Source organism: Cydia splendana, chromosome 13, assembly GCF_910591565.1.
Source record: "Cydia splendana chromosome 13, ilCydSple1.2, whole genome shotgun sequence".
Classification (NCBI taxonomy): domain Eukaryota; kingdom Metazoa; phylum Arthropoda; class Insecta; order Lepidoptera; family Tortricidae; genus Cydia; species Cydia splendana.
In genome coordinates, this window is record NC_085972.1 from 4865792 (window position 1) to 4879543 (window position 13752).

The 13752-nt window shown below is 38.7% G+C and overlaps 1 protein-coding gene across 1 annotated transcript; it reads left to right on the top strand.

The window, feature by feature from the left end:
• The first annotated feature begins 628 nt into the window (after positions 1-628).
• On the top strand, positions 629-2551 carry LOC134796489 (integumentary mucin C.1-like). Its single transcript, XM_063768680.1, has 3 exons — positions 629-718; positions 1042-1647; positions 2394-2551. Coding segments are annotated over exons 1-3 (765 nt in total). The 5' UTR covers positions 629-717.
• The last annotated feature ends 11201 nt before the right edge of the window (positions 2552-13752 follow it).

A 13752-nucleotide genomic window follows, 5' to 3' on the forward strand; every position in this document is an offset into this window, starting at 1 on the left:
AGGTACTAAGTTTCAAGTCCATCACTCAAAACATTTTTGACTTCCATACAAACTCCATACAAACGGGCCCCAGATCAGATCACATGTTCATAGAATTCCATGTGATCTGAGACATTTCTTACTTTACTGCCCTAGGTAAGTAATATAGGTTTTCATCACACTCGCTCAGTAAATGTGGAATTGCACGCAGGTTTAGCGGGAGTTATAGAAAAAGCGTTCTCCCTAGGGAGTTATGAAGTTTCTAGTGCCATAATTAACAGTTTTTTGTCTTTATACTTAATTTTTGTATCGCAAGTGTGATGAAAATAATCGTGTGTAACTCGGGGCGTAATAATATTGCAAACTCCAGTCTAATAAAGCGCTCCAGCAAGCCGTCGCGATTTAACTTACTCTCGTTTGCAATATTCAACTTACGCCCCATGCTGCACAATGTACTATTATTACCTACTAATTTATTTCTCATCCTCTCAAAGGATCAGGGCAGAGCTGACCGTTTAGCACTTGAGATTATCTTGTAAACAATGACGCAAGTAACAATAAAGCATACGATAACGAGCATTTACGATGTTACCTAAAGTTTCGCTCAATTTAGTATCGTAATTAGGCTTTCAAATATTCATTAATTACGGCGCTTATCGGTAATTAGTACTAACAATTGATTTTTCATTTCTTACTTATAAAGTTTGTAATTAGGAAAAGGTGCAACAAAAAGCAAAAAGTAAGTACCTACTTACATATCCCATCAAAAACATAAATGTGAAATGAGAGCCAAGTTCAATCAGGAAATAAAACGAATTAAACGATTTTTAGGGTTCCGTACCCAAAGGGTAAAAACGGAACCCTATTACTAAGACTCCGCTGTCCGTGTCTCCGTCCGTCCGACTCGCACTTGACCGGTTTTTGATTGTATGCTTGACACAATAATAGGTATGTATAAAGACACGAGTCGGAATGTGTAACACGTTCTCGGTACACAAAATGCAATGATGAATCAATTTTCTTTATTGTTTCTTTAGTTTATCCAGTAATCCTTTGTTGCAGTGTTTCCGAATGTGCTACTTGCAATAACCACTGCGGTCGCAAGTGCCGGTGCGGCCCCCCTACAACAGGACATAAAAAACGACCCTCTAGTGTTCATCTCGAACCCTATAGAATCCGAGTTTCCTGGACACTGGATCCCCGAGAGTATCCTCAAAAGAATTTTAAATAGACCAAATAACCCATCTACAAAAGAACCGTTGAAAGCTACAAAACAACGATTGAGAGCAACAAAATCTATTATCTCACCCAAAACTATTAAGCGTACGACTCCAACAACTGAAAAACCAACAACTAAGGAACCTACAACTGAAGTACAAACAACAACTCCCGAAACTCCCGAAACAACGCCAACACCGACTCCAACAACACCCGCCACAACTCCAACAACACCCGCCACAACTCCAACAACAGAACCAATGACAACAACAGAACCAACCACAACAACAGAACCAACAACAACGACAGAACCAACAACAACGACAGAACCAACAACAACGACAGAACCAACAACAACGACAGAACCAACCACAACCACAACAACAACAGAACCAACAAAATCTAGAAGATCAACAACCACAACGACCCCCGTGGACGGTAATACTGCTGGTAACAATCTAAATGGATAAATCTAATTAAAATCTGATGTACTATTAAAATATAATGATACAGTTTCATTTGAATTAAATAATAATAATTTATTTTATCTCCATTTTGGATTTCACGAGCCTATAAATCACGGTCTTTTGATAGGCTAGCGTGGGGATATAGGCGCAACATTAGACACTCATGAACCGGTCGCAGCAGGTATATGGTTTAAGAACTTTATACTCAAAAATAATTTACAAAATTCGCTTACTTGAGAATACAATTTTTATAGTAGGTATATCTTAGGACTAACGTGCAGACAATATAAAATAAATAAGTAATTATTAAGTACAAAACATTAGTTTGGTTACAAAGTGGGTAGAAAAACGTTACTAACCGGCTCGGATAGCTTAACTCGTGCAGTTAAATATGGTGCATTCCCGACGCTTACCAGGCGCATGCGAGTTTACACCGTCAAATATAAGTGTGACTTCCGACTTAGCGCAATTATTGGGAATAGTGAGTTGCTTTATACTGGTTTACCACTCATGCGTCCGTCAGCGGGTCAAAGGGATCTTCGTCGCCTGATACCGGTCTATGAATTGGAGTTTGGGTGGACAATGAGACTGGGCTATTGTAAAGAAATCCGCACACCTGCCATAACAATGCTAATATAGGTTACCGAGGCAGGTGATGACTTGCCGCCCACTAAATGGGCCCCTGAAACTGTCATCGTGAAGATGACAACACCGATATGTGCGGCTCAGGATATCAAGAGGTGTGCGCCGCTTTCTACCCAGTGGCTGTTAACAGCGCCAACCCTCGTCTTATGCATCTTTCACTTCAACCCCTGGAGCATACAGCTCTTACGACTCCCCTCTGTCCAGAGCCGGCCATCCGGCCAATGAAGGCAAGCCAGAGCTGAGAGTCCAGCGGGTCCCCTTGGCGTCCCGTCCACTCCGACCGACGAAGACACGCCGGAGACGAAGACCCTGGCCGACTTTAATTATTATATTTATTTGAATTAAATTGTTTAATTCTTTATTTACTAACCCCGAAAACAAGAAAGGAGAAATTATTGTCCCATAGCCAAAATGTCTATTAAAATCTTGTAAAGTGTCTTAATAAGAGTGCACTTTCTCGTCTAAAAATAAAAACACGTATTTTTTTAGTAACTTGTGATAAATTGCATTAATAATAAAGACATGTACCGTAAAATGGGGTGAGTAGGGACAAAACTGACATTCAAACCTCAATAAAACTTTATTTTTAGGGTACCGGGACCCTATTACTAAGACTCCGCTGTCCGTCCGTCCGCCCGTCCGTCCGTCTGACACCAGGCTGTATCTCATGAACCGTGATAGCTAAGCAGTTGAAATTTTCACAGATGATGTATTTCTATTGCCGCTATAACAAATACTAAAAAGTACGGAACCCTTGGTGGGTGAGTCCGACTCGCACTTGTCCGGTTTTTATATGTGGCAAACTATTTTTTATACATAATAAATGTTCCAGTCGTTTGAAATTTAATTTTTTTTATGATTTTGTGTAGTTCCATTTCATAACTTTAGAGAAAAACACGAAATAATAGAAAATCCCAGCTCACCCCGTAGTTGGGGTGAGGAGGGATTACCTACTAAGGGGCTGTCCATAAATTACGTCATCGATTTTTGACGAGTTTTGACCCCCCCCCCCCCACCCCCTAAAATCATCAAAAAATCATGCTTAGGATGACCCCGTTTCCTCCTACGTCATGCTACCATCATCCGATGTCCAGACCCCCCCCCCCCCTAATTTGAAATGCCCCTAAGGGCCTATTCATAAATTACGTCATTTCAAATTAGGGGGGGGGGTCTGGACATCGTATGATGGTAGCATGACGAAGGAGGAAACGAGGTCATTCGAAGCATGATTTTTGGATGATTTTAGGGGGGGGGGAGGTCAAAACTCGTCAAAAATCGATGACGTAATTTATGGACAGCCCCTAAGGTGAGTTTTGAAAATAGTTGGATCGACACTTTAAATGGGATTATGAACATTATAATAGCTTGATTTGTTATTAGAATATATAATTTACGTAGCAGTAACCAGTAAAAACCAACTCACCCCCTGTCATCCCTTCTCACCCCATTCATAACCCAACTGCCCTCGTAATCCCTACTCACCCCATTTTACGGTACTGAATGTTTCGCACTTATCCCATCATACCATTTACCATCATACTACGCTCCTGTCGACGAGCATTTACGATATTGCCAAAAGATTCGCTCAATTAGGTACGGTAATTAAGTTTTAAAAATATTCATTAATTATGGTGCTGAAGTGCTGTAATTAGTACTAAGTATTGATTTTTAATTTTTCACGCAAGCAGTATAAACATTTGCTTGTAATTAGGAAAAGGTGCAACAAAAAGCAGAAAGTAAGTACGTATTAATTTAATATGTCCATTTATTAATTTACTTCACGCATCATGGTACACAATAAAGTTATAACTCGATGGACCCTCGGTTGAGAGCAAATTTAAGAATAACCGTCCAATAGTCCCTCTAATATGGTTGTGAGAATACTGGTTAAGAGCCAACAGGAGTGGTCATTCCTCCATACAAACGTAGTCCTCGTTTTCCTCCGTGGTTTTTGAAGCTAGAGCAATGATTTTTTCAACACAGATTAATATTGTCAATATCTGTGTCGGACCGTTTTGCTTTTTTTGATATTTTTGTTTTTTAAGGCGCTAGAGCCCTTCAAAAACGGCCAAAATGGCCTAATAGACTATGCCGCAATGAGAGGCGTGGTATTCAAAACTGATATCAATTAGCCAAAAAAGCAAAACGGTCCGACACAGATAATTTCATAATCATTTAGATTTCCAAATTTGGTTACGATTGGTTAAGTTTTGGGGGAGGAAAAAGAGGACTACGAAACCTCGATTTTTGTCATTTTTACGCAGGATTTTTCGCCTCAGCTGCAGTTGTCCCTATCGCACTAATTTTAGGGGCGGAGTCAAGTTTCTAAATACGTACACAGCCAGAAAAGTGATGGGCAATAGTCGACATTTAATGTCGATAATCTAGTGATGTAAGAAGTTATCGATAAACCGTCTTGTGTGAAAATATCTAGATCCTAAGATACAAGGGGTTTTGGGTTGAGAGTAGGGAACACATTTTTGTAGTTATGATATACAATCTATTATGAACTTTTTGATTCTAATATTTCAAATTAGAAATCAAAATCAAAAATATTTTATTGCATGGTTAAAATGGGTTAACAAAATTTTTAGGTACCTACAGGCACGCTTCGTAATTGTCGAGCAATTTAGGGTCCTAGCTGAATTGGTTGTTCCATACTTACTCGTGCTCTATGGAATGTCCAATTTAGCTAGAACCCTAAATGGCTCAACAATCACGGAGCGTGACAGTACAAATGATTCATGTTCTGTATATCCTGCCCTACAATGGCGTTAATATTTGGTTGTCATGTCTATACTTCGTTTTTAAGCATTATTGAAAAAAAAATAGTAAATACTAATATTAACCACTAAGTACATAACTATTACAAAAAAAGCTAAATAATTATACGATTGCATGCTTAAAAAAGACACGTCACCTTCACTCTAATGCTAAACAAACGAAGAATAAGAACTAACAGCGATAAGACCGCCTGTTGCTACCTTTATCTACATTGTAAATCGGTTTTAGGGTTCCGTACCCAAAGGGTAAAACACGGGACCCTATTACTAAGATTCCGCTGTCCGTCCGTCCGTCTGTATCTCTGTATCTCACGAACCGTGATAGCTAGACAGTTGAAATTTTCACAGATGATTTATTTCTGTTGCCGCTATAACAACAAATACTAAAAACAGGATAAAATAAAAATTTTAGTGGGGCCTCCCATACAACAAACGTGATTTTTGACCGAAGTTAAGCAACGTCGGGCGGGGTCAGTACTTGGATGGGTGACCGTTTTTATAAATAATGGTACGGAACCCTTCGTGTGCGAGTCCGACTTGCACTTCGCCGGTTTTTTTTTAATTTGTTTTTATGTTTGTGGTGTAATAAAGAATATTTTAGAGTCAGACCAAGAAAAGTCTACAGCAATTTTGATAGCACACGCAGTGCAAGTGTTATTTATATGTCATAATTTCATAGAAGCGACGTTTGAAATAATACTTGCACTGCGTGTTCTATCAAAATCGCTATAGATTTTTCTTGGCCTAACTCTACTTTAAATTACAAAGTAAGGCCTAAATTATAAAATAAGGCCCATCAATGTTTTTTTTTTGTGTTTATTAAACTTGATATTTTGTCTATAGTATTAGCGGACATGGCCTCAAAATTTAAACCCGCTTAAGAATCGGGCCTTATTTCGTGCATTATATACAATACTACCCATTTTTGTGTAGTCATTATTTATACTATAGAAGCATTGTTTGAGTAGCCAATTATTTAAACAGTATTTTTTTAAAGGGCAACGGTGGCGATATTTTAAGGTCTGGATAATAAGATACAGATCTTAATAAGGATATCAATGTAAGTGAGTTACCATGACTACCAAACAAACAAATGTGATAGAATTTGCCAGCTGGCATTGTAACATTCAGACAGTTACCTATGTACCTAATCTGAAGTATGAATAAATTAGTAATATTTTAAACAGGAAAGTAAACCGAATTTTGGCCTTTTGCTGGACACAATCACAATAGTAATTTGTTTTACAAGAGGGCAAAGTTTATCGCCACCGGTTGATGCATTTGCAGCACCAATGGTAGAAAATGCAAGCTCATCATCAACTGCATAATCGACGTTTGATATGACTATTGAATCCGAGCTTTTTGATCATGAATCATGATAAAACAAAATTTTAGAAGGTCGCAGAATAGTGGATTTAAAATATTTATTTTCTGTGATCTCAAATATCAGGCACGATCATACAAATTGTACATTTGCTGATCTTGCCTTTGTCATTGAAACACGTAAGGGTTTACACAGAGAATATATATTTAAGTGTAATATGTGCAAAAAAAAGGAAACGATACACTCTGAAGACCCAAAAAGAAAATGTTAGTAAATACTGCTCCTCCCCATGGTTACTTGGTTCCTTATTCAACCTACCTGAAATTAAACGAGTAGGTTAGTAAATTATATCATTTTACATTATAAAGTTAAATGTTTAGGTATCTCAATCACTTACTCACTGGTGGACATGGACGCAAAATTTTTGCCCATCTACTTATACTATCTTATAAAAAATGAAATTTTGAAAGTTAGCACGCTTAAAGTTCGTTTTTTTTGCATTAAGGTAACAGATTTTGACATGTCTTATTAAAAATTACCATTGAAAAATAAGTCATAGCAAATATGTTAGAATTATAAATCATATTAATCATATTAATGAGCAAGAGCACCCTAAACCGGCGAGCGTGTATGAGGAATGTTATGAATGTGAAGGAAGCGAAAGTGGTATGTCAGGATCGTAGCAAGTGGAAATCCGTGGTCTCTGCCTACCCCTCCGGGAAATAGGCGTGATTGTATGTATGTATGTATTAATCATATACTTTTTTATATTCTTTTGCTTTCATAAGTAATATAAACTAATTTTTGAAAGCGTTTTTCAATAATTATTAATAAAAAGACACGTCATGATTGTTTACCTTCTTTCTAATGCTAAAAAATAACGAACTATAATAACCGGGCCTTATTTGGTACAGAACCTTGATTTGATAGGTACATCGGATATTCTGGGCCCCTGAGTTTGTTACGTAAAGGACAAAATGGTGACATGTGGTTAGAGCTGATACTGTTAAACTAGTGGTTCTGTGCGCTAAGTATAAAAAATAAGCTTCAGCGAACTCATTAAGCCTAGAAAAAACCCTACACCCTACTGCCACTTAAGTCAGTCTTGAGTCTTTGAATCAATTTCCGTAGTAGTACTACTACTACTAAGGTACTAGGAGGTAATAAGGCCTATAGTAGGTATAATAAGGCCTACCTGAAAAATAATGTTCTTACAACAGTGTAACCGTGTTAGTTATTTGAGTAACATATATGTAAAGTGATACAATTAAAAGCTAACAGCAAACCAGTACATAAATTATATCTTATGTACTTCTTATGAATTACACTCTTATAAAGGTTTCGGCTAATTACGCTTAATTACTTGAATAAAGGTAGATGAATTGCGTGCGGTCCAATAGGTAACCACAACTCACGGAGTCCAAAACAATAAGCTGATCAGCAAAGTCAAGTAAACAAAGCCAAGTCACAGTAGTAGAAAGATTATCGAGTTCCGTAAACGTAAGCCGGGTCAAAAAATTCAATCGCAACACAGTAAGTAATAAGTGAACGCCTCGTGGCAGTAACGCACGAAAATTACGAAAAATAACATTGCAAATTGTCGACAATGAGGCGCGCGCGGGTGCAAGCGTACGCATCTGTGTGCGTGCATTACACACACAAATACAGTCTCTCACGCCCCGTCAGAGCGACGGGTATATTCAGCTTGAAATCTCAAAATTGACTTTTAGCTCAGCTCCCGTTTCGTCTTAAGAGATCATCATATCTCATGTTTATTTTTTGCACTTCTATGTTTTTCTGTAAAAAAAAGGACATTTTAACAAATAGATGGATCCGCCGTACCTACCTATTACCAACTGTTAGAGTTTTGTAGAGAAATACGTAAGTACCGTCACAGAATAAATAATAGTACTACCGCGTAGCCAACATGCCAATCGCTTACTCTCCGTAGCGATCGAAACAGTCACAGTCGCACTAACATTGACATAGATATCTAGGGACTGGCCTTACGGACAATAATAATGAGGCATGACAGGGGCCAGTACAGCGGTGTGACACCGGTACAACGCGATTGGTTGATGAGTTCGCATCACGCGCGCGTTTGGTTGATGAGTTCGTATCACGCGCGCTATTGGTCGCAACTAGTTGCGTTAGACTGCACGATTGGCTGGAATTCGTGAGTCACACCGCTAAACTAGTACCATTTTTAGTGCCCGTAAGGCCAGTCCATAGATATCATAGTCCAATAAAACATGGTCTTCTATTCCCAGAGTGACACAGGCCTACGTCACAATAACATGGCCGCTATATATAGCGCTATCGCATATTATCATATAGCGCTGTCGCATGATGACGTAGGCTTGTGTCAGTTAGGTGACCTAGAAAAGACGGGAATGGAGTACCAGGCGGAGTATATTATTATACCATGCATAGATATATACGTTAATGCGCACTAATAATAAAAAGAGAGACACAAAGCGTTTCGTTATTTTCACCTTGGCTAAGCTAAGCCGGCTGGTACCGCTTAGCAGCTACGACGGGTAGGGATTGCAATCCGGTCCGGCGGATCCGGTAACCTGCCGGATCCGGCACATTTTTCAAGATACCGGATCCGGCAAAATTCACCGGATCCGGTCTCGGATACGGTAACGTGAATGAAAGCGCTAAAATACAAAATAACAGCTTAAAACACTGCTAAAATTTAAAAGTTCTCGCCAATATTCGAATTTTCTCGCTCGCAAACAGCAACACAACAACTTGTTTGTCTTCTAGCCGACGAAATATGTGTCGTCGTAGCGTTGAGATTTCCGTGCACCGTAAGTATTGGATTGATTTATATTCAATTTATTGTGTTGTTACATTGTAATTTAATGTACATGTTCTTTCGTTTAATTTTGTACAAACCATTATAGCCCAGTTATAATAAGAGTTACCTGCATTTCAAATATAATGAATAAAAATATTAAAAATATTTATGAAACTTCATTCACCACTTCAGCAGTTAAGTTAAATGTTTTGTCGAATTAAAAGTAAGTAATTAGAGGAATATATGTTGAATTTTGACGACCGGTCTCACCTAGTGGGTAGTGACCCTGCCTGTGAAGCAGCGATCCTGGGTTTGAATCCCGGTAGGGACATTTATTTGTGTGATGAGCACAGATATTTGTTTCTGAGTCATGGTTCTTTTCTATGTATTTTCTATGTATACAAATGTATATTATATATATATCGTTGTCTGAGTACCAACAACACAAGCTTTCTTGAGCTTACCGTGAGACTTAGTCAAATTGTGTAAAAATGTCCAATAATATTTATTTATTATTGTGTCTCCTTTTGGATTTCACGGGCCTATAAATCCCGATCTTTTGATAGGCTTGCGTGGTGATATAGATCCAACACGTAGAGGCCCCTTGGAGAGCTTTAATGTCATGTAGAACGCCTGCTGGAACCCGTTCAAAGCCGCAACAATAGACACCCAAGAATCGGTCTCAGCAGGCATTGGGACTATTGTAGAAAAAGTGAACAGTATACCGGTCTATAGATTGAAGTTTGGGTGGACAATGAGACTGGGCTATTGTAAAGAGTTCGGACACCTGCCATAACAGTGCTAACACACGTTATCGAGGCAGTTGGTAACGCCGCTGACTAGATGGGCCCCTGAAACTGCCGTCGTGAAGACGACCAGGACCAGGATCGGTGTGAGCGGCTCAGGGGTGTCGAGAGGTGTGCGCCGCTTTCTACCCAGTGGCTGTTACCAGCCACTGTGCCAACTCGCGTCTTATGCATCTTTCACTTCCACCCCTGGAGCATATAGCTCTAGCGACTCCTCTCTGGACGGCCAATGAAGACAAGCCAGAGCTGAGAGTCCTGCGGGTCCCCTTGGTTATTATTATGCTACTAAATAAAGCGGGAAAATGGTTTGTGTGAATAAATCTTTTAATGTATACTTGTATAGGTATATATGCACGTCTGACGCACGTTCATTGATTTTGTTTGCTCAAACTAAAATGGTTGAATTGAAAGCACCTTTTTGTGGGAAATGTGGGTTGGGCAATAGATATTTATAAGAGAAAAAGAAGATTTCATTTGTGAGACTGATTATTACTAATAATACTTTGTGGTTAAGTACCTAATAAAAACGTTGATTGTTGAAACTTAAAACAGCCGTTTTATTAATCCATTAAAAAATATCCTTAACTTCGCATATAACGCTAAAAAACAATAAAATACGTGACTTGATGATTTTTTTATCCGCAATACCAATCCGGCCGGATCCCGCCGGATCCGCCGGATTGAGGCCAAAATCCGGCCGGATCCGGCCGGATTCAAAACCAGACCGGATTGCAATCCCTAACGACGGGACATCAATAAAAATCTGCTACGGAGTAGGTATATTCGGTTTCTACATTCGTCTAGAACTGTAGAAAGTGTAGAATTTGGTATGTACTTAATTATGGAAATCCGATGGTAATTTAATTTCGTATACAATATGTACATTGTACCTACACTGCCGTGTAGTAACGTCATCGTCATCGATGATAAATTTAATCATCGTAATACAGAAGCGAGACTGACTACCCGTCCCTTTTTATTAATACAGTTAGAAAAAACCGGCAGTCCATCTTGCGAGCGAGATACCGTCACAGTGCACTCGTGCTAAGCCTACTGTCTCCACGAAACAGAACTAATTTTGAATCTATGACACAATATTTTTAAAATTTTTGCTTGACTCAATAACTTAAATAAGTCGTAATTTCAGTGTGTAAAATCCTGTCGGTACATAAATCCAATGACGCGTTTAGAGTTCTTTTATTTTAGTTTATCCAGAAATCGTTTGTTGCAGTGTTTCCGCATGTACTACTTGCAATATCCACCGCGGTCGCAAGCACCGGTGCGGCGCCCATTCACCGGGGCATAAAAAACGACCCTCTGGTGTTCATCTCGAACCCTATAGAAGCTGAGTTTCCTGGACACTGGATCCCCGAGAGTATCCTCAAAAGAATTTTAAATAGACCTAATAACCCATCTACAAAAGAACCGTTGAAAGCTACAAAAGAACGATTGAGGGCCAGTAAATCTGTTATCCGACCCAGAACTAAAAAATCAACAACTACAACTGAAATTCAAACAACAACGCCGAAACCAACCCCAACAACAACGACTACAACACCAACAACAACTCCAACCACAACAACAACCACGTCACCAACAACGACAACAACACCAGCCACACCGCCAACAACAACAGAACCAGCAACAACAACAACGGAACCAACCACAACAACAGAACCAACAACAACAACAAAACCAACAACAACGACACCAACGACGACAACAACGACAACAACAACACCAACGACAACAACAACAACAACACCAACGACAACAACAACACCAACGACGACAACAACACCAACGACAACAACAACACCGACGACGACAACAACGACAACAACAACAAAACCAACAACAACGACACCGACGACGACAACAACGACAACGATAACAACACCAAAACCAACAACAACAACAACAAACCCAACAACAACAAAACATAGAAGATCGACAACAACAACACTGATACCCGAAAGTGGTACTAATGCTAACTCTATACATGGATAAAGCTAATAAAAACCTGATATACCGTAAACCCCGCGAATCAAAGTAATTCTACTGTACGTAGGTAAGTACTACTAATGATATAGTTTCATTAGAATAAAATTTTTCATTCCTTCGTTTTCCAACCCCGAAAACAAGATCGCATTCGCTTTAGCAAATTTTATAATACTTAGTAAAAGCCCTTACACTTAGTAAATAATGCTTACTAAATTAAAGTTTATACTTAGTCATGTTTTTTAATATTATTTCGAATACGAGGAAGCTAAAATACATAAGTACCTACCTATTTTGATTTGTTAATATGTATTTTAGTTTCCTCGTATTCGAAATCCAAAGTAGTGTGCTTAACCCGGCCAAATGGCACTATTTCCGTCGTCGCTCTCACTGCGAGAGTTCAAAGTTTCAAACTACCTCCACCGAAATAAGTGCCTTTCATCCCTTACATACTAGTTATTTACGTGTTTAGTTTCATAACACGCAAAACTAAAGGTACGGTTCGGATTCAGACTAAACCAATATAATTATTTAATTTTATTTGGTCCTATGTATATAGGGTTGCCAGATCGAAAGGCGCTATTATCGGGAGACAATATCAATTTTTCGGGATTTTGGGACTTAAGTCGGGAAAAAAAAATTAGAGATGCCACGATTGCCACGATGCCATGATTCGGCAACTATTCGGTATTCGGCCTATTCGGACACTGCCCAATATTCGGTATTCGGCCGAATGTTGCCTACTATTCGGCCGAATACCGAATATCTGTTGCATCTACCTAAAAAGAAAAATTACCAAAAACTAGGTATATTTAATATTTAAAATGTATTCTTGGAAAGTAGTTAAATACGAAGGCACGTTTTTGAGCATTTATCGATTACAAAATATTTTATTTTTATCATGGCTCTGATTTGATTGACTCTAATATACATTCATTAATTCTGTTCAACATAAAAATATATCTTAGCAAACGTAGTGCTTTATTTGATGGCGAACAGTTTGCATAATAATTGTGACTCAAAATGTTCGCATGTCTTGCCGAATATTCGGTATTCGGCCGAGAGGGGCCGAATATTCGGTATTCGGTATTCGGCCAAATTCACTATTCGGGGCATCTCTTAAAAAAATACATTCAAATTAAAGTAATTGTATTAAAAACAACGATATTTTACATTATTGGCACTACGTCAGCTCGCTCGCTCGACGACAGTTCGGAACTTGAAATTATTGTTTTATAACGTGAAGCTGTTTTTCGGGACAGTTAACACTTTGTCGGGAATCGGGAACACCTGCTAAAAATCGAGAGAATCCCGCCAAATCCCGACCATCTGGCAACCCTATATGTATACCAATTATGCAATGTGTTTTTAATTATGTATTTGATGTTTAATTTAAATTGAGTTCTGTACAAATGTACTTTTTTGACCTTCATAGGTGCATTATGTTAATGCCTAAATTGAAAAATAAAGAAATCGAAATTGAAAGTCAGGGCTGTCTTAAACTATGCTGGGGCCCTTGGGCAAATAAGAATTAGTGGCCCTTGTGGAAAGTAAAGAAAGCGAATTAGACTAACATTTTTCTACTATGATCTTCTATTTATTATGAGTAATTAAATATACTGTTACTGTCTGTCCTTTGGGGCCCCCTGAGGATGGGGGCCCTGGGCACGGGCCCCGTGTGCCCTTATGGTAAAGACGATACTGTATAAAGTAGATAACTGAA